The following is a 20,041-nucleotide window of genomic DNA, read 5'->3' as shown; positions in this document are numbered from 1 at the left end:
ACGTATATTTTTGAAAAATTGTATTAATTATTGAAAAAACGAACTAAAATATAAAATTAAAAAAAGCTGATGTATTATCGCATTCTATTCGAAACTTTTATAAACCTCGACATTTGTTAAATAAAATGTTTTTATTCAATGAAATATTTTATTCAAATTTCTTTAGTAAATTACGAATAAATTTTTAGACGACTGGAGAGAAAAAAAGCATCTCATTTTATAATTAAAAAGAAATGATTAGCAATTGATTATTAGCGGAAAAAAAATATGAATGAAATTTTACGCTACTCGTGCTTAAGTCAAGTTCCTGGAAGGTTAACCACATTTAAATATTAATCGCCCCAATAAAATATTTCTTCCTTGACGCCAAATTATTTTTTTAAATAATAAATTTTTCTCGGCTTCCACTAGATAAAAACAGTTGGAACTTTTGATTTTTCAGTATAAAAATATCATACATCATAATTCAAATTTTTGTCATCCACAATTAAATTAATTAATAATTTTTAAAAATTATTTTTGCATGAAATTATCTTTGAGTAAACGTTTTTTATGAGTGGGTGCAATTTTTTTTTTAAATTGTTTAACTAGTTTTGAAAACGTAGAAAGGGAGATTAACATTAAGGGAAACGAACTTTGGACAGCTGTCCTGACCAAACTATGAGGACCATATTTCCCAGATTGCGTCAACCCTCTATATTTTGAAGGTCAAAAATCCAAATATGTAAATATATATATTCTGAGAAAGTACGTTTTCGTGTCCGATTTCGTAACTTAATTAATAGTTGATGCTAAATAATTAGCACATTTGTTTGAGGTCACCTCCAAAAACTATTAGGATTGACACTCAGTACGTGAAAATCCGATCATTAGAACGAAAGTAATTCATATATATATATTTTTTTAGCTCTGTACTTCTCTCAAATAAACTCTAAAATGAAAATGATGAATTTAATTTTAATAAAAAGAGTACTTTTAATAATAATAACAAGTTGTATTCTAAACAAGGAGGTTGTTAAAATATTTTTTAATATTTAATTAAGTTTTAACTTTCATTATTAATTTTTGATAAAACTAAAAAAGTTTTTTGAGGTTGGAATGGTGGAAAGCTCCCCCTTTTTTTATGCAGCAACTTTTTTTATTCGCAATTTTTCTTTTATTCCTTGACGTGTCTAAATTCATTTCTTAAAAGTATTTTGAAAAATTCTTTGAACCTGAAAGATAAGGTGCAGTGCGCAAAATAAAAAAGACATCACATTAAATTACTTTTTTCCTTATGATCGAATATTCTCAAATTAAGTGACAAATTAAAAAGAGTGACTTGTATTGTTAATATTAAGTTTCAAAAACAGACACAAAAATGTACTTTTTCTAAATAAATCTACTAGATATTCCTTCAACAAATATGGGAAGTAGCCACAATTTGGTCTCGATATTTTATTCAAGTGGTGCAAAAAGTATGTCCCTTTAATGTTAATTTCACTTTCTGCATGCTTATAAGTATGCAGAAGCCATATCTCTTGGGAAGAAAGCCTTTAATTAACAATTTCTGTAATAAGAAATTATGATAGCAGAAAATCATGCCAAATTTACTTCTTTTATTCAGGTGATAAACAGATAATCTTTTAAAGTATTTAAATGAATAAAAAAACCTTTTAAGAAACGTTAGGAACACATGTTCCTGGGTTATTGTATCTGTCAGCAAAATCTGTACCAGGGGGGTGTCCGCAGTGTAAGCCATTAGCACATACATCTCCAGCGTATATTCTGCAAGAATCACCTTCACACTTTAGGGAGGAAAAACAGCTTATTAAGTATAAAATTGGAACCATAAGTAATTATCAGTGTACAATACACATGCTTAAATGTACATTGCAAAAGATTAAAAAATAAATAACTTTTGATTTAATGAACCTTACTTTAAATGTGCTTTCTCTAAAAAAAAAAAACATGTTTTTTTTTAGATGGATTTGAATTTGTGATCTCGGAAATATCAAAAGATGGTACTTAAGTTTTTCTCAAGGGTACTGAAAAATGTTTACATTTAGCTTTCACTTGAGCTTTAAAAAAATATTCCCGGAAAGGTATTTACACCCACTTTCCAATTTGTTTTTTGAATTCTTTTTAAAAAAATTTCTTTTTCCTAAAAAAAATTTGATATTTTTGGCTAAAAACAATTTTAAAAAATTATTACTTTTTAATCAAAGCATTAATTTTCGTAATTACAGCAAAATAATAATGAATGACAGAACAACATTTTCTCAAGTTTAATCTGAATCTGATTGAGTTTTTTTTCCCCTGATGTTTAGAAATGCTGAGAAAGTCGAAATAAAATGCTCAAGTTGTGATTATTGAAGGAAAAAAATTTATAGAGCTAAAAATTGATGCTGATGAAGGGAAAAATAAGTAGAGATATGAATAGCTTCAAGAAAAAATTAGTGGTTTATTATTTAGCAAATGGTGTAAGAAAAGATACAAGGTAGCTTTTGTTTTGTTTGCTGTGAAAAATAAACTAAAAAAATGAAGAAACAAAAATTTTTAGAAAAAACAAGTCATTGATACAACAAGTCTTGGGCCATTCTGATGAAAAGATGTTTTTTGCTGTTATGGGGAAATAAATTTCTGAAAATTCTGTTGAGCAACGCTGGATCGCGTTACTTAGTCAAAATGTAAGTTCTGTCTTGAAATTCTTTTAGAGTGGATTCCATGAAGAAAAATTTAAGTGATTGATGCAATTATGCATAATAAAAATAATGAAATTTATTTTTTCTACCCTTTGCAACCACAAGATATCAATAATTAAGGTACATTGGAAAATACATTTTTATTTTACGATTTTAATGGAGAGCATGAAAATTGTCTTTTAGATTAAAATATGTATCTATTGTATATTTTTCGATAAAAATAACGAATCTCTCATTATTATTTGTTTACCACGCACAATTTTTCCAGAGAAATCTATTGTGGTTTAATTTAGTGATTTTACGCATTTGAAGATCTCACAATAACAACCTACAGGCAAAAGGAAAGAACAGTGTGATGATCTCCAATTTGGCGACCATCTCGGTGATCTTGGCGACTTTTTTGGTATTAAAAGCTTCATCTACCTTCCTGAACTTTCGAGGCTTCAGGTGCATAACGAAACGAGACATCTGGGAATTCACTTGAAGTTAGAGACGACTTTTCCCTTATAAAAATGATACGGGATGAATCATTTTATATCCGTCGTTGAACAGCCGATCCACTTTTATGGGTTTACGACTACTAATGTTCAACTCCACAGCCTTGTAATTTTGAACCCAATCCAGAAGACAAGGGGACTTCTGGATCGAGTATTGGGAGAAATTTGCCTTCGTGGAGAACTTTCTGATGGAGCTAACCCGCATTTGCGTTACATGGAGAGGAAGACCACAAGAACCTTCCACGGTTAGCCTGGTGGCAAGGGGACTCTAACCCATGATCCATCTACCACTGAGGTCATTTCGTATCAGCACTGTGGTCGGTGCAAGCCGGATGCGGAATTCGTATCGACTGGGATTCGAACTCGGTTCGCTTCATTAGAAGGCGAACGCTCTATCCCCTGAGCCATCACGGCTTAGGGGATGGATCATTATACTTAATCAAGCACCTTTTGATTTAATCACATTTTATCATCGAAAAAGTGGAAAAAACGTTATACAGTGAATAAATACTGTTTGCCTGTCTTGCGTTCGTCGAGCTTTCCACTGAACCACTACAAAATGGATTAAAAAGTTGAAGTTTTCACTTTGAAATACTATTTACCAAACTACAGGAATCACAGCAGTTGCAACCATCCTTGGTAGTGCCACATTCACAGGATGTTTCGGGACAACTCTCAGGATCACAATCATCACAAACTGGCGGAGAGAACGCCTTTATGTTGACAATCCTAAGAATATGAATAAAATCTTCTATTTTTATCTTTGATGTGACTACAACTTATTATTCATAACAGCAAACTTATACGGCGGTTAGGAAAGTTTTTTCGAAGTACTAATATAATTATATATACTTAAGGTATTAAGAATTTACTGAAACTTCAACATAGTTGCCTAACGAATATATCTGATATGCACAGGATTCAGTTATTGATTTGTCATGATTCATAAAATAATTTAAGATTTAGCTTTTAAAGTTAAGATTTAGACGCTAAAACATAAATGTTGCAGCCATTAAGAAAAAGTTCTCTTTATACGACCGTGCAAGTTTGCTCCTATGTTCATCTCATTTATTGCTTTCTTCTCTTGAAAAAAGAATGCTTACATCTTGAACATCCCATCCTAAAAATGATACGTAAAAAATAGCAAAATTATACGTAATTAAGACAACTATGCCCACAATGAGGTGTGTCGTAATTTAATGGTGTTATGATTTAATTATTGGCGTTCGTAATGAGGTGTATAGTAATTTATGGTGTTATAATTATTACAGTGATCACTTAAAATGTCAAAAATAAACGCGCGAAATAAATTTTCATTTAACGCAATCAAATATTTGCTACAGTTTCTGATTATTTTATGGAGTTAATACAGAAATCACATAACGGATGCAACCTTCTTTTTCTTTCTTTCTTTTTTTTCATAGTTTGTTTTCTTACATTTTTAAATCTAGGCGATTTGAAAAACTTACTATCGGGATAAAACTTATATCGATATTTATCAAGCAAGCAAAATCATCAACAGTCATGATAATACTGTATTCAATAAGTATCGGGGTCAGAACAGCGATGACCCAGTAGATCACCCACCTCCCAATTAGGTGCCAGTGGTTCGAATTCCAACGGTGGCTGCTTGATACGAATTCTGATCCTGCCTCGTATCGCTTACAGTGTTGACGCAAAATACCCTCAATGGTAGACAGGTCATGAGTTAGAATCCCATTGACGTCGAGCTAACAATGAAAGGTTCTCGTGGTTTTCTCCTCCGTGTTATGTAAATGCGGGTAGCTTACATCAAAAAGTTCTCCACGGGATCTAGTTTGTCCTAATGAATGATCCAAGAGTTCGCTTGTTTTCTGAGTTGGATTCAAAACTACGGTGTCTCTAAGTTGAATATTGTTAATGGTGAACTTAGTATTGAGTCGGCTGTTCAACGTCGGTTGTAAAAAAAATAATAGATAAAAGTATCGTGCTTGATAATGATCGTGAAATTACAGTATTCGGTACTTATCAATAATGAATGTGATTTTATCGCATTTCATATAATTATCATTGCCAATAATACTCACAATATTTCATACTAAAAATTAATCGTAGTATTCAATATTATTATTGATCGAATCTTTATCGTTACACTCTAAAAACTGTACCTCTTAAATAAAAGGCACAAGCTAAATGTACCCTTTATTTTCTCGCGTTAGAGGCACATAACTAATGTGCCTTTAAAAATGAGAGGCACCACAAGAAATGAAAGGCACCAAAGCAAACGCGAGTCAATGCGCGGTACGAAAGGATTTTACCGGTTCCCTGTGCCTCTCAAATGGGCTTCCAATTTTTTTCTTCGGTACGATGTAACGGAGAAGAAGCGCATGCGCACATCAATGAAATATTTTATGACGAAATACAAATAATAAAAGCAGACGATAAAATTAGAACACCAGAAAGTTGTTGATTTTTTAGAATTAGTTTTGTGTTGAATTTGAGTTTTCATATTACCCGTTACGGGTTTATTTAGTTTGTTTTATGATATTTTATCTATCCCGTTACGGGTGAGTTTTCATATATCCCGCTCCGGGCACTTTTTCTAGTTTCCTTTATAAGATTTAACTATCCCGTTACGGGTACTTTATATTTGTTATTGTATTTGTTGTGGTGTGAAAAAAATGTTTTTATAAAAAAACTGAACAGTTCTTTAATATAGCTTGATACGGCCCCAACCGGAAGTTGCTTTTTTCTGCCCACATACAAACCGGAAGTTGTTTATTTCTGCCCATCTACAAACCGGAAGTTGCTTATTTCTGCCCGCTTGAAAATCGAAACTTCGTCTGCAGCGTCATGGGGAGCTTATTTCTTTTTTTCTTAAGCCTAATATATTTTTAGTTTCGGTTTCTGTTTTTAATTTAGTTTCGTTTTTTTAAATATTATTTAATTTATTAGTTTTTTGAAGGTGACAACACTTATTATTTTTAATATTAGTTTATAAGGATGGCAACACTTGTAAACTTTGTTATTTGGGAGAGATATTGAATATTATGAAGTTATGACGTCATCTTTTGTTACATAATGAATAAATGATATCATACTTTTACTCTAGTGGGGCCATCTATGTGAGAATGTTAGAAATAGAATAACTTTAAATCTATTTTAATATTTAATTCTGTTTTATTATTATTTATTAAATATAATTAAGGCTGAGGATCGAACTCAAGCCATCAAAAAGCCTTCGTGGATCAGTAGTTGGATATCATAACCACTGACCCACGAATGCTTGGTTGAATATGTGTTAATAAGTTAAACTTTTGTATTCTGAACACGTGTATAAATGAAAATGATTTCATAACGATATCATCCTACTGTTTCATCGATATATTTTTCACTTAACCTTTTGACAGTTATTAAATAATTATTTCTGCCCCTCTTATTGTTATTATAACTTTCTCTGGGTGGCAACGGTACAGACCATACACGTGTTAATTATTACATAATAAATAAATGATATCATGCATATGCTTTTTATTCTAATGGCTCCATCTATACCTAAATATTAAAAAGAAAATATATTAATAACTCTTAATTTTAGTTATTTTTTAATATAAATATAATTGATAAGACTTTAATTATTATTAACCTAATCAATATTAATGAATACATTTAAATAAATTGATTCTATATTGAAATAAAAATTGTATTAAGTATGTCTACTGTGAATATTAAAAGTATCAGACTTAAAGGCATATTAATTTTAAGTCAATGAGTGTTATTTTATAAGATTAGATATTTATCACCTTCGTTTGGATTTACGGCTATCAATGTTTGTTATTTTTGAACCCAGGAGACAAGGGAACTCCTAGATCTTGAGACAATACATGTCTTCGAAGTGGAATTTGTGAGTACCCATGTTATATGAAGAGGAAAACTATGAAAACCTCCAACGCTTAGTCCAACGACAAGCAGTGGACTTGGTTTTGTTAATCAGTATCCTGTGAATGTACAGAGATCAGAGGAAAAACTTAAGGTTTTACTTTGAAAAACTAGAAAATTTTTACTAAAATAAAATTTTTTTCTTAAAAGTTCGATATTATTTTTACAAAAATAAAAATATTAGAAAGTTTCCCTGAATAATGAAAATATTTTCTGAAAATTGGAAAATGTTAATAAAAAGTTTGAAATATTTTTACAAAACTGAGATATTTTTTACAGAAAGCAGAAATATTTTACTGAAAGATAGAAAAATTTTATAAAAATAAGAAATATTTTCTGAAATGTTAGAATTTTTTTTTTATTTTTTTTTTTACAAAAATAAAAAAAACATTTTCTGAAAACTGGAAAATGTTAATAAAAAGTTTGAAATATTTTTACAAAACTATAATCTATGATTTAATTAATCTATTACGCAACCACACTAATGATGAAAAAATGAATATGATATTAGCAATGAATGGTTGTTAGTTGAAAACTGGACAGATGCCTTTGATTTCACCTAATTTTTAGTTTTGCAAGAGCTCCAACACGTATTAATATAGATATTTAAGAAATATAAATTTTATTAATTTTCTATAAAATCATTTATGAAAAAAAATATTATCTAATTAAAAACTAATATGTAACAATATATCTACGGTGTTTATTCAATCATATTTTTATTAAAATAAAGACATTAATAAATTTGATTTTATTTTCTATTAGAAAATGAATAACGACATATTTATATTATCAATTATATATTAAATTTACTTAAAATTTCAAATGAATTAATTTAAATCTAAGAAACATATAAATGGAATTTTTGCCGCTTTAAACTCATTTATGTTCAAAACATATTCATTTATTATTATTTAATATTATAATAATACAATTAACTTACTTTATTTTCAAATTAGGAATTAATTTTAAACTATCTATAGCCATTCTATTTGAAAGTATATATTTAAATGATACTGATTACAGAACTTGAACACGATATCTATTTCTCACAAAATTTTACAAAGTAATGTCTGTACAGGACGTTTAGGGTTTATCTACGTTTTATCAATTAGTCATAATATAAAGTGCAACATAGTGCTTCATACTTGTTATAGAACGTGGGAATACAACTATTTCTCTGAAAATTGTTAAGAACCATATGATGTATGCTCGCAGAAGTGATTGGGTGAAACTTTGAATAAAATGTTATTTATTTTATTAAAATATATTTTGTCTTTATTGATCATTTTCACAGGTGAAAAAGTTTATATTATCTAGAAAAAATTACACTCTTTAATAATTAATACAAAAAGTTTCAGAAAAATATATAGAATTTTCTGAAAAACTAGGAGATTTCAGCAAAAACTTAAATATTTTTATAAAACTAACAAATTTTTAACAAAAAAGTAAAAATATTTTCTTAAAAGAGATTTTTTTTTTGTTGAAGCATAAATATTTTCTTAAAAGATGGAAAATTTTTAACAAAAAGTTAAAATTTTTAACAAAAAGTTAAAATTTTTTCTTAAAAGATCGAAATTTTTTCTCCAAAAACATAAATATTTTCTTAAACGATAGATAATTTTTAACAAAAAGTTAAAAAAAATTTTAAAAGATAGAAGATTTTTTGTAAAAACGTAAATACTTTCTTAAAAGATAGAAAATGTTTAACAAAAAGTTAAAATTTTTTCTTAAAAGATAGAAAAATTTTGTAAAAACATTAATATTTTCTTAAAAGATTGAAAATTCTGTTAAAAAGTTTTAAATATTTTTATAAAACTAGCAAATTTTTAACAAAAAGTTAAAATTGTTTCTTAAAAGATAGAAAATTCTTGTGAAAACATAAATATTTTCTTAAAAGATAGAAAATTTCGTTAAAAAGTTTGAAATTTTTTATAAAACTAGCAAATTTTTAGCAAAAAGTTAAAATTTTTTCTTAAGAGGGAAAATTTTTTGTAAAAAACATAAATACTTTCTTAAAATATAGAAAATTTTTAACAAAAAGTTGAAATATTTTCTTAAAGGACAAAATGTTTTTGTAAAATCATGAATATTTTCTGATAAAATAGAAAATTTTGTTGAAAAGTTTGAAATATTTTTATAAAACTAGCAAATTTTTAACAAAAAGTAAAAATATTTTCTTAGAAGAGAAATTGTTTTTGTAAAAACATAAATACTTTCTTAAAAGATAGAAAATTTTTAAAAAAAGTTAAAATATTTATTCTTAAAAGACAAAATTTTTTGTAAAAACATGAATATTTTCTGATAAAATAGAAAATTTTGTTGAAAAGTTAGAAATATTTTTATAAAGCTAGCAAATTTTTTACAAAAAAGTTAAAATATTTTCTTAAAAGAGAAAATTTTTGCAAAAACATGCATATTTTCTGAAAAAATAGAAAATTTTGTTAAAAAGAAATAAAAATGCTACATTATTTCCTTAAGTAATTTCCTTAAAGTAATCATCTTAAAATCTTATCGAGCTAGGAAATAATGTAGCATTTTTATTTCTTTTTAACAAAATTTTCTATTTTTTCAGAAAATATGCATGTTTTTGCAAAAATTTTCTCTTTTAAGAAAATATTTTAACTTTTTTGTAAAAAATTTGCTAGCTTTATAAAAATATTTCTAACTTTTCAACAAAATTTTCTATTTTATCAGAAAATATTCATGTTTTTACAAAAAATTTTGTCTTTTAAGAATAAATATTTTAACTTTTTTTAAAAATTTTCTATCTTTTAAGAAAGTATTTATGTTTTTACAAAAACAATTTCTCTTCTAAGAAAATATTTTTACTTTTTGTTAAAAATTTGCTAGTTTTATAAAAATATTTCAAACTTTTCAACAAAATTTTCTATTTTATCAGAAAATATTCATGATTTTACAAAAACATTTTGTCCTTTAAGAAAATATTTCAACTTTTTGTTAAAAATTTTCTATATTTTAAGAAAGTATTTATGTTTTTTACAAAAAATTTTCCCTCTTAAGAAAAAATTTTAACTTTTTGCTAAAAATTTGCTAGTTTTATAAAAAATTTCAAACTTTTTAACGAAATTTTCTATCTTTTAAGAAAATATTTATGTTTTCACAAGAATTTTCTATCTTTTAAGAAACAATTTTAACTTTTTGTTAAAAATTTGCTAGTTTTATAAAAATATTTAAAACTTTTTAACAGAATTTTCAATCTTTTAAGAAAATATTAATGTTTTTACAAAATTTTTCTATCTTTTAAGAAAAAATTTTAACTTTTTGTTAAACATTTTCTATCTTTTAAGAAAGTATTTACGTTTTTACAAAAAATCTTCTATCTTTTAAAATTTTTTTTAACTTTTTGTTAAAAATTATCTATCGTTTAAGAAAATATTTATGTTTTTGGAGAAAAAATTTCGATCTTTTAAGAAAAAATTTTAACTTTTTGTTAAAAATTTTAACTTTTTGTTAAAAATTTTCCATCTTTTAAGAAAATATTTATGCTTCAACAAAAAAAAAATCTCTTTTAAGAAAATATTTTTACTTTTTTGTTAAAAATTTGTTAGTTTTATAAAAATATTTAAGTTTTTGCTGAAATCTCCTAGTTTTTCAGAAAATTCTATATATTTTTCTGAAACTTTTTGTATTAATTATTAAAGAGTGTAATTTTTTCTAGATAATATAAACTTTTTCACCTGTGAAAATGATCAATAAAGACAAAATATATTTTAATAAAATAAATAACATTTTATTCAAAGTTTCACCCAATCACTTCTGCGAGCATACATCATATGGTTCTTAACAATTTTCAGAGAAATAGTTGTATTCCCACGTTCTATAACAAGTATGAAGCACTATGTTGCACTTTATATTATGACTAATTGATAAAACGTAGATAAACCCTAAACGTCCTGTACAGACATTACTTTGTAAAATTTTGTGAGAAATAGATATCGTGTTCAAGTTCTGTAATCAGTATCATTTAAATATATACTTTCAAATAGAATGGCTATAGATAGTTTAAAATTAATTCCTAATTTGAAAATAAAGTAAGTTAATTGTATTATTATAATATTAAATAATAATAAATGAATATGTTTTGAACATAAATGAGTTTAAAGCGGCAAAAATTCCATTTATATGTTTCTTAGATTTAAATTAATTCATTTGAAATTTTAAGTAAATTTAATATATAATTGATAATATAAATATGTCGTTATTCATTTTCTAATAGAAAATAAAATCAAATTTATTAATGTCTTTATTTTAATAAAAATATGATTGAATAAACACCGTAGATATATTGTTACATATTAGTTTTTAATTAGATAATATTTTTTTTCATAAATGATTTTATAGAAAATTAATAAAATTTATATTTCTTAAATATCTATATTAATACGTGTTGGAGCTCTTGCAAAACTAAAAATTAGGTGAAATCAAAGGCATCTGTCCAGTTTTCAACTAACAACCATTCATTGCTAATATCATATTCATTTTTTCATCATTAGTGTGGTTGCGTAATAGATTAATTAAATCATAGATTATAGTTTTGTAAAAATATTTCAAACTTTTTATTAACATTTTCCAGTTTTCAGAAAATGTTTTTTTTATTTTTGTAAAAAAAAAAATAAAAAAAAAATTCTAACATTTCAGAAAATATTTCTTATTTTTATAAAATTTTTCTATCTTTCAGTAAAATATTTCTGCTTTCTGTAAAAAATATCTCAGTTTTGTAAAAATATTTCAAACTTTTTATTAACATTTTCCAATTTTCAGAAAATATTTTCATTATTCAGGGAAACTTTCTAATATTTTTATTTTTGTAAAAATAATATCGAACTTTTAAGAAAAAAATTTTATTTTAGTAAAAATTTTCTAGTTTTTCAAAGTAAAACCTTAAGTTTTTCCTCTGATCTCTGTACATTCACAGGATACTGATTAACAAAACCAAGTCCACTGCTTGTCGTTGGACTAAGCGTTGGAGGTTTTCATAGTTTTCCTCTTCATATAACATGGGTACTCACAAATTCCACTTCGAAGACATGTATTGTCTCAAGATCTAGGAGTTCCCTTGTCTCCTGGGTTCAAAAATAACAAACATTGATAGCCGTAAATCCAAACGAAGGTGATAAATATCTAATCTTATAAAATAACACTCATTGACTTAAAATTAATATGCCTTTAAGTCTGATACTTTTAATATTCACAGTAGACATACTTAATACAATTTTTATTTCAATATAGAATCAATTTATTTAAATGTATTCATTAATATTGATTAGGTTAATAATAATTAAAGTCTTATCAATTATATTTATATTAAAAAATAACTAAAATTAAGAGTTATTAATATATTTTCTTTTTAATATTTAGGTATAGATGGAGCCATTAGAATAAAAAGCATATGCATGATATCATTTATTTATTATGTAATAATTAACACGTGTATGGTCTGTACCGTTGCCACCCAGAGAAAGTTATAATAACAATAAGAGGGGCAGAAATAATTATTTAATAACTGTCAAAAGGTTAAGTGAAAAATATATCGATGAAACAGTAGGATGATATCGTTATGAAATCATTTTCATTTATACACGTGTTCAGAATACAAAAGTTTAACTTATTAACACATATTCAACCAAGCATTCGTGGGTCAGTGGTTATGATATCCAACTACTGATCCACGAAGGCTTTTTGATGGCTTGAGTTCGATCCTCAGCCTTAATTATATTTAATAAATAATAATAAAACAGAATTAAATATTAAAATAGATTTAAAGTTATTCTATTTCTAACATTCTCACATAGATGGCCCCACTAGAGTAAAAGTATGATATCATTTATTCATTATGTAACAAAAGATGACGTCATAACTTCATAATATTCAATATCTCTCCCAAATAACAAAGTTTACAAGTGTTGCCATCCTTATAAACTAATATTAAAAATAATAAGTGTTGTCACCTTCAAAAAACTAATAAATTAAATAATATTTAAAAAAACGAAACTAAATTAAAAACAGAAACCGAAACTAAAAATATATTAGGCTTAAGAAAAAAAGAAATAAGCTCCCCATGACGCTGCAGACGAAGTTTCGATTTTCAAGCGGGCAGAAATAAGCAACTTCCGGTTTGTAGATGGGCAGAAATAAACAACTTCCGGTTTGTATGTGGGCAGAAAAAAGCAACTTCCGGTTGGGGCAGAAATAAGCACCCCTTGACTGCCCATCACTTCCGCCGCATAGATGCCTGCCCTTACTACTATCGAAATTCGGATTATAGAAAAGAGAATTATATCCGATTGTTGTAATCAAGTTTAAGCACGAAAGTAATATTTATTTTAATAATATTTATAAAACAAATGCATGTTTAATGATTGGGGCAAAAATGCAGAATTTCACGTTTTTTAAAATACAATAAAAAAAAATTCTGAAACAAGCTTTCCAAAAAAATTGCAGAAGGCTTTTCATATATTCTGAGCTCAAATAAAATCATAGATTAAATAATATTAAGTACAGTTAGTTCTAAAAAAATTGAAAGCTAATGTTCCCAAAATGGGAATGATGGCGCCTAACGGGTTAATATGTTTCGCCAAAATCTGGATTTTAAAAAAATTCATTTCAATGGAAAGAAATCTTTTATTTTACACTTGTTAAGTCATTTGTTTAAGCATATTTCATGTTATAAAATAGCCAAGTTGTCAAAATCCACATCTATCATTTTTAAATATTCTATGTTTTTCCAAATTTGTGCAACTGTATACATCATATTGCAACTGTTACTAAATTATGTAAAATTGTTGTTTATGTGTGAAAATAAAAGATATTAGATTTCATGATATTTAGTGTTTAATTTTTGATCCTTATAAAACTATTTTATGAAATCTCTAAATATTTAAAAAATATCTAAATTTATAATAAATTTCCATTTTGAGGATGCTTTTTGGAAAAGAAAAAAAATCCATGAATTATATAGACTTGACTTAACAGAAATAAATATTATCTTTTTGTACCTATATCTGATTAGAAAAGCATCACTGTAGTTGTTGAAGTATCATTAAACGCTACATAATTAAAGAAATGGTATAAATTTACATATTTTATAATTGTCTATGAAAAAGCCTTAGATGGAATCCCTTGAAATGATTACTTTCTAGTGGCCAATATTCAAAGAATTGAGAAATATTTTTCATTAAGAATTATTATAATTAATATCTTGGTAATAGTGTAAACCAAACAGAAAGTCTCTTTTCATATAAAGTGCTAGCAAATTACAAATAGGTAAAAAAAAATGTGTTCAAATCTGGTAAATAACAGGTTTTGGTACCACTAAATGCTTGTTTCAATGAGCGGTACATAAAAGCAAAATCTAAGGTACAATGTACCTTCCAAGTTAAGAGGTACATCTGATTTTGCCTCTGAAATCAGAGGTACATTGTGCCTTTCATTTTTAAAGGTACGTTGTGCCCTTAAAATTCAAAGGCACAAACGATCCAAATGTGCCTCTGAAATCAGAGGTACATTGTGCCTTTCATTTTTAAAGGTACGTTGTGCCCTTAAAATTCAGAGGCACAAATGATTCAAATGTGCCTCTGAAATCAGAGGTACAGTTTTTAGAGTGTAGATACGATACTCAAAATATGGCGTAAATATATTCTTTAATTCGACAAATTTTTGTTAATAAACATGTGTTCAATTCTTAGGGATTAATAATATTTTTTTAAAGATATTTTAAATATTTTTTTCTTTATTTTTCTCTTTTCTAACAGATTCAACACAGTTACTTTGAGTGAGTTACAATTTAGTTTAGAAGACGAACTATCATGATATCATTGAGAACTGCACAATATTTACTTGAAATTTTCGTTATAACATGCAATTAAAACTAAATGAACGTTACACATTCACTAGAAACAACATACCTTAAAAAAAGAAGAATGATACTATGATACTACTTACTAATGATACTACCTACTACAGAGATGTGACATGCTTTTTGCTTCGAGTTCGATTCCAGTTTCATTCAAATGTTATTTTTACTCATTTAAAATTGCATATTCTAATATTACGTAGGCAGCTAACAGTGGGAGGTTTTGTGATTTGCTTATTTTTGCTGAGAAGGGGGAAGGAAGGGTATGAGCAATGCTCACGTGAGACAAACCCCTTATTTTCAAAATTATCTTAAGATGCTAAATAAAAACGCTACGAAAAAAAAAACAAATGTGCAATAAAAATTTAATTCAGGGAAAGAAAAAAATTTAAAAAATTTATTCGAAGGGTTTCAGACGTCAGGAGTTTTGGACACAAAAGGAAGGCAAAAGTTTTCTAAAGAAAATTCCACTCTAAATGTTATAAAATGAATTGAAACGGAAACATTATTAAACAAAAACGGTTACTTTATACTCATTATAAACTTTGTTAAACAGAAACTTTTTATTTGAATTTATCCTAAAATTAGATAACTATTGCCAAAGTTAAAGCAAAAGCAAGGTGTGGTGTGTTGTAACTTTCTTGGGGTGAAAACAAAGGGAGGAGAGTCCAAAATAACCAAAACTATGCTTACGCAATATATGAACGACCCCACAATTTTAGATGACGCAAAAAAATAAATTACCGTACAGTTCAAAGGTTTTCGACTATTAATTAAAATTGAAAAAATTATAAATTAGTATAAAATAAATAATATTTTATAAGAAATTATCATTGTGTGAATAAACAAATTTTATAAATGTGTGAGGAAATTTTTTAATTCATAGTTCTTATATATTAGCGAAATACGTAAAATACGGGGCTCAAATTTCAACCGCTCTCCTGCTATTAACTTAATGTTATCCCCAAACTTTGATTATCAAAAATCTAAATCCTCCACGAAAAAATACACTTTTGGAAAGGGATTTCGTAATTTTAACATTAAGTTAATGGTTCAATTTTTTGAGGTCAAACCTACGGGAATCATTTAGTTTAGCACACAATACGTGAAAATCTGATCACTCAAACAAAATTTATTTAAGAGTGATTTTTTTTCCTTCACTGTACATGGGATTATCAAAATGTCTGGGGTAGTATTTAAACTGCATAATCCAACCAAGAAAAGATCCATATCTTAACCAAAGAATAATTTTAAAGGAGAATATAGGTAATTCTCAAGAAATACTCCGGGAAAAAATTTAAAATGTTTAGAATAGCTTTTCTTTAATAATTAATTTATTCATTTAGCAACCCTAATTAATACCTTATAGAGAGCAGTTTAGTTTACAAACTTTATGCACTTTAGAATTATTTCTTTGCATTCAAGTGCCAGGAAAAGTATATTTTATAATTTTACGGCTTTTTAATTCCAATCCTGAAGACAATAGAACATCTGGATCAAGCATTGGTACAAACTAGCTTTCGTGGAAGACTTTTTGATGGAACTAACCATTTGCGTTATAAGGAGAGGAAAACATCGACAATCTCCCATGGTTATTCCGACGGCCAGGGTATTCTAACCCATTTTCCGCATACCACTGAGGATATTTTATGTCAGCACTGTGATTGGTTCGAATCGGAAGGTGTGAAACCAACCTTTACAACTACAGATTGCAAAGAGAAATTTTGAGCTAGACGATTGGATTTCTTGACAACGCTTTCCGTTACGTCTTTTCGTAACTCCCCTCCCCCCAAAATCGTTTCTCAGTAATTTGTTCACAAAATGTAAATCAATCATAAAACAGTTCTAGCATATTTCTCAAATTAATATTAAGTCAAACGTTAAGTTTTCTGCAGAAAATAAAATAGCGTCATCAATGTTCTTTTAATAACGCATTTATTAAAATCTAGTTCGCTTTAAATTTTATTCTTATATTTTTGTTCGTTTGCTTAAACTAGTTTTTCACGTTTATGCATAATGTTTTTTATTATGGATTTAAGGTAAATGCAAGGTAAACAGCAAGGTTTTAGTAAAACATCAAATTAGTATAATAATTATTAACATAAATTGGGAGCATATATTTTAGAAATATTTTTAGCTAGCTTTAGCATAATAAATATATAAGAATTGATTTTAGACATGCATTTAATAATCTTTATTCGAAATGAATAGCAATATGAATCTGCTTATGCTCCTGAAATTTAAAATCTCTAACTTAAATTTATCGAGTATGATTGCAGAACTAAACAAATGAAAACTTAGCAGGTAGAGTTTAAATTTATTGCATGAGATTTTTTTAAATGTATAAAAATATTTTTGTAAAAATATTTTTGGTTATTTGAAAGAAATTATATCATGCCTAAATGGTTTAGGCAAATAAAGTGTAACGTAAATATTCTACCACTGTTTTTCGAACCTGTCAATTTGTACGGTTGTTGAAAAAGATTTTTTAAAGTTGCAGCGTAATAATATTCAAGGCATAAATAATTTCCTAAAATATAAGCTCTACAGCAATCATCAGTATTTGCTTGATTAACTAACGAATTTTAAATACATATGTTTGAATTAATGATCTGTCATAACAGGTAAATTGATTTATGATTTAACTTTTAAGATTAAGAAAAGTATCTCAACAGCAGCGAAATAATTGGCTTATAATTTTATAAAGGCATTTATGATTTTCATAAAGACATTGTACTACACGGTGATATACACGCGCCTTTACAAATTTTTTCGTATTTAGCTGGGGATTTTATTATTAGATCTAAAATGGTAAGATTTTTTTTTATTTAATTTTAATTCTTTGTTTTAAAATTTAATTTCGGTAACTTTGAGCAGCATGACGTATAAATAGATCAGATATAGTAATTATGAATGCATGCTTGATTTTGCTTAATTGATTTGATTTTCTTTGAAATTACCAGTTATACAAATGTTTTAGTCTGTGAGAAATTATATAGCTTTAAATTTCACTTTAAATTTTAAGTATTATAATCTAGTTAAATTTAACATCTAGATAGATATCTTTTAATTTACAAATAAATCTTGGTAAAAGAGAATTCACAAAAAGAATTCGTTTCTTCATTTTTTCTATCAATTTTTACATTTTTTTCCCGGTTGTTGCCGCTTTGTTCTAATTACTACAATATATAAAACTAGGTTAAAATTTGAAATTTTAACAGTAATGATTATCAAACCTATTGTGAGGATAATTTTTTTTTATAATTACGATCTAAAATAATAATTAATAATAAATTAATACTAATAATTTATTACTCAGTTATTAAAAAAAAAGGGATTTTCACTCTATACTTACATTGTCACCAATATTGTGATTGCAACGATGTACAAAGTTGGAGGTTTCATTTTGAGATTTGCTTTGTAAGAAATTAATATTAAATTAATATAAAATGTAATTTAACAAAAGAGTTAACATATTTCATTACGTATTCAGGAAGTGCCTTTAAGTTATCAGAATTTCTCACTTCCTACGTTCCGGTTGTTTATCAGCTAATAACTTCCACGTGGCGTTAGGAGGGGAGAAAAAAAAATCAAAATTTTTTTTGGTAGAACAAAAATGAATCATTAATGAGAGATAAAAATTATTACGAAAATCGAAGTTTACTTTAGTTCTAAGCAATAGAATAATTCATGTTCTTTTTTTTTTTTGTAAGATGAATTTGGTGTTTTCGAATAAGTTCATTGTTCTTTTAACGGTAATAGAAAATAATACTCAACTTTGAATTTTTATTTGTGTAAATTAGAAAAGAAAAGAAAAAACAAATAGAGAAAATTTGTGTGATCGAGTAACAATTTTTCTAATTAAAAAAATCACCATCTGGGAAGAAAACGGGTTGCACGTCTTATTTCTGCCCTACTCCATCTGCAGCTCATTTCAATTCCCAAAATTAATTTTAGTTCAGTTTCATTTTACTTTGTCTTTTCAGATATTTTACCAAGATACATATGAGCTTTAAACAAAACCTTTGACTTTCGTATCCTTGTAATTTTTAAGCCAACACTGAAGTCACTTTATTTGCTTCAGTAGAACCTTGCAATTTTGCTTCAAGTATAGTAGCAAATTATCAAAATTTACTTTTTGAAAAACATCGCTATCAGCAATTCAAACTCAGTGGACAGACAGCACAATGAGTGCCAGGGTTTACTCCATCAAAATATGGGGAATAGCCTCATTCTGAAACATTTGGTCCCAATTGTTTAGTTTGGAAAAATTTTGATCGGATCCTTCTAATGTTTATTTCACTTTCGGCGTATTTAGCCATATCTTTCGGGAAGTGACCTTTTAATTAACAATTTGAGTAATAGGAAATAAAGACAGAAGAAATTATTCTTCTCGCCTTCCATTAGGGTGCCCCGGGTTCGAATCCCAGAAATAGCTGGTCGATACGAATTCCGCATCCAGACTACACCGACCACAGTGCTGACGTGAAATATCCTCATTGGTAGACGGATCACGAGTTAGAGTCCAATTGCCATCAGGCTAACCGTGGTAGATCTACGTGTTTTCTCCACGTAACGCAAATGCGGATTAATTCCATCAAAAAAGTCCTCCACGAAGGCAATGGTCTTCCTCATCATGTAACGCAAATGCGGGTTAGTTTCCTCACAAAGTCCTCTACGAAGGCAAATTTCTGCCAACACTTTATTCAGGAGTTTCCTTGTCTCCTAGATTGGGTTCGAAATTACAAGTCTACATAGATGAACATTAGTAGTCATAAACCCAAAAATTGGGTCGACTGTTCAATGATGGTTATAATTTATTCTGAACGAGCCGTGATGGCTCAGGAGATAGAGCGTACGCCATCCAATGACGTGAACCGGGTTCGAATCCCAGTGATGGCTGATCGATATGAATTCCGCATCAGGCTTGCACCGATCACAGTGCTGACGTAAAATATCCTCAGTGGTAGACGGATCATGGGTTAGAGTCCAATTGCCATCAGGCTAACCGTGGTAGATCTACGTGTTTTCTCCACGTAACGCAAATGCGGATTAATTCCATCAAA

At 27.4% G+C, this 20,041-nt stretch overlaps 1 protein-coding gene across 1 annotated transcript; it reads right to left on the bottom strand.

The window, feature by feature from the left end:
- Nucleotides 1-1,578: 1,578 nt before the first annotated feature.
- On the bottom strand, nt 1,579-18,522 carry LOC107446943 (8.6 kDa transglutaminase substrate). The gene is made up of 3 exons (XM_016061728.4): nt 18,331-18,522; nt 3,784-3,910; nt 1,579-1,787 (listed from the first exon to the last, which is right to left on the bottom strand). Exons 1-3 carry the CDS (start codon nt 18,378-18,380, stop codon nt 1,656-1,658), a joined length of 309 nt encoding a protein of 102 aa, XP_015917214.1. The 5' UTR covers nt 18,381-18,522; the 3' UTR covers nt 1,579-1,655.
- Nucleotides 18,523-20,041: the final 1,519 nt, after the last annotated feature.

Source organism: Parasteatoda tepidariorum, chromosome 8 (genome assembly GCF_982258835.1).
Source record: "Parasteatoda tepidariorum strain Cologne lab strain chromosome 8, Ptep-v5.0, whole genome shotgun sequence".
Lineage (NCBI taxonomy): Eukaryota > Metazoa > Arthropoda > Arachnida > Araneae > Theridiidae > Parasteatoda > Parasteatoda tepidariorum.
Note: the sequence above shows the minus strand (reverse complement) of the source record. Positions and strands in the feature narration are given on the sequence as shown.

Coding starts and splice junctions, on each gene's coding strand:
- LOC107446943 (XM_016061728.4), bottom strand. CDS start 18,380: ATGAAACCTCCAACTTTGTACATCGTTGCAATCACAATATTGGTGACA. Junction 3,911..18,330: donor ATCACAATATTGGTGACAAT/GTAAGTATAGAG, acceptor TCATATTCTTAG/GATTGTCAACATAAAGGCGT. Junction 1,788..3,783: donor GCTGTGATTCCTGTAGTTTG/GTAAATAGTATT, acceptor TCCTCCCTAAAG/TGTGAAGGTGATTCTTGCAG.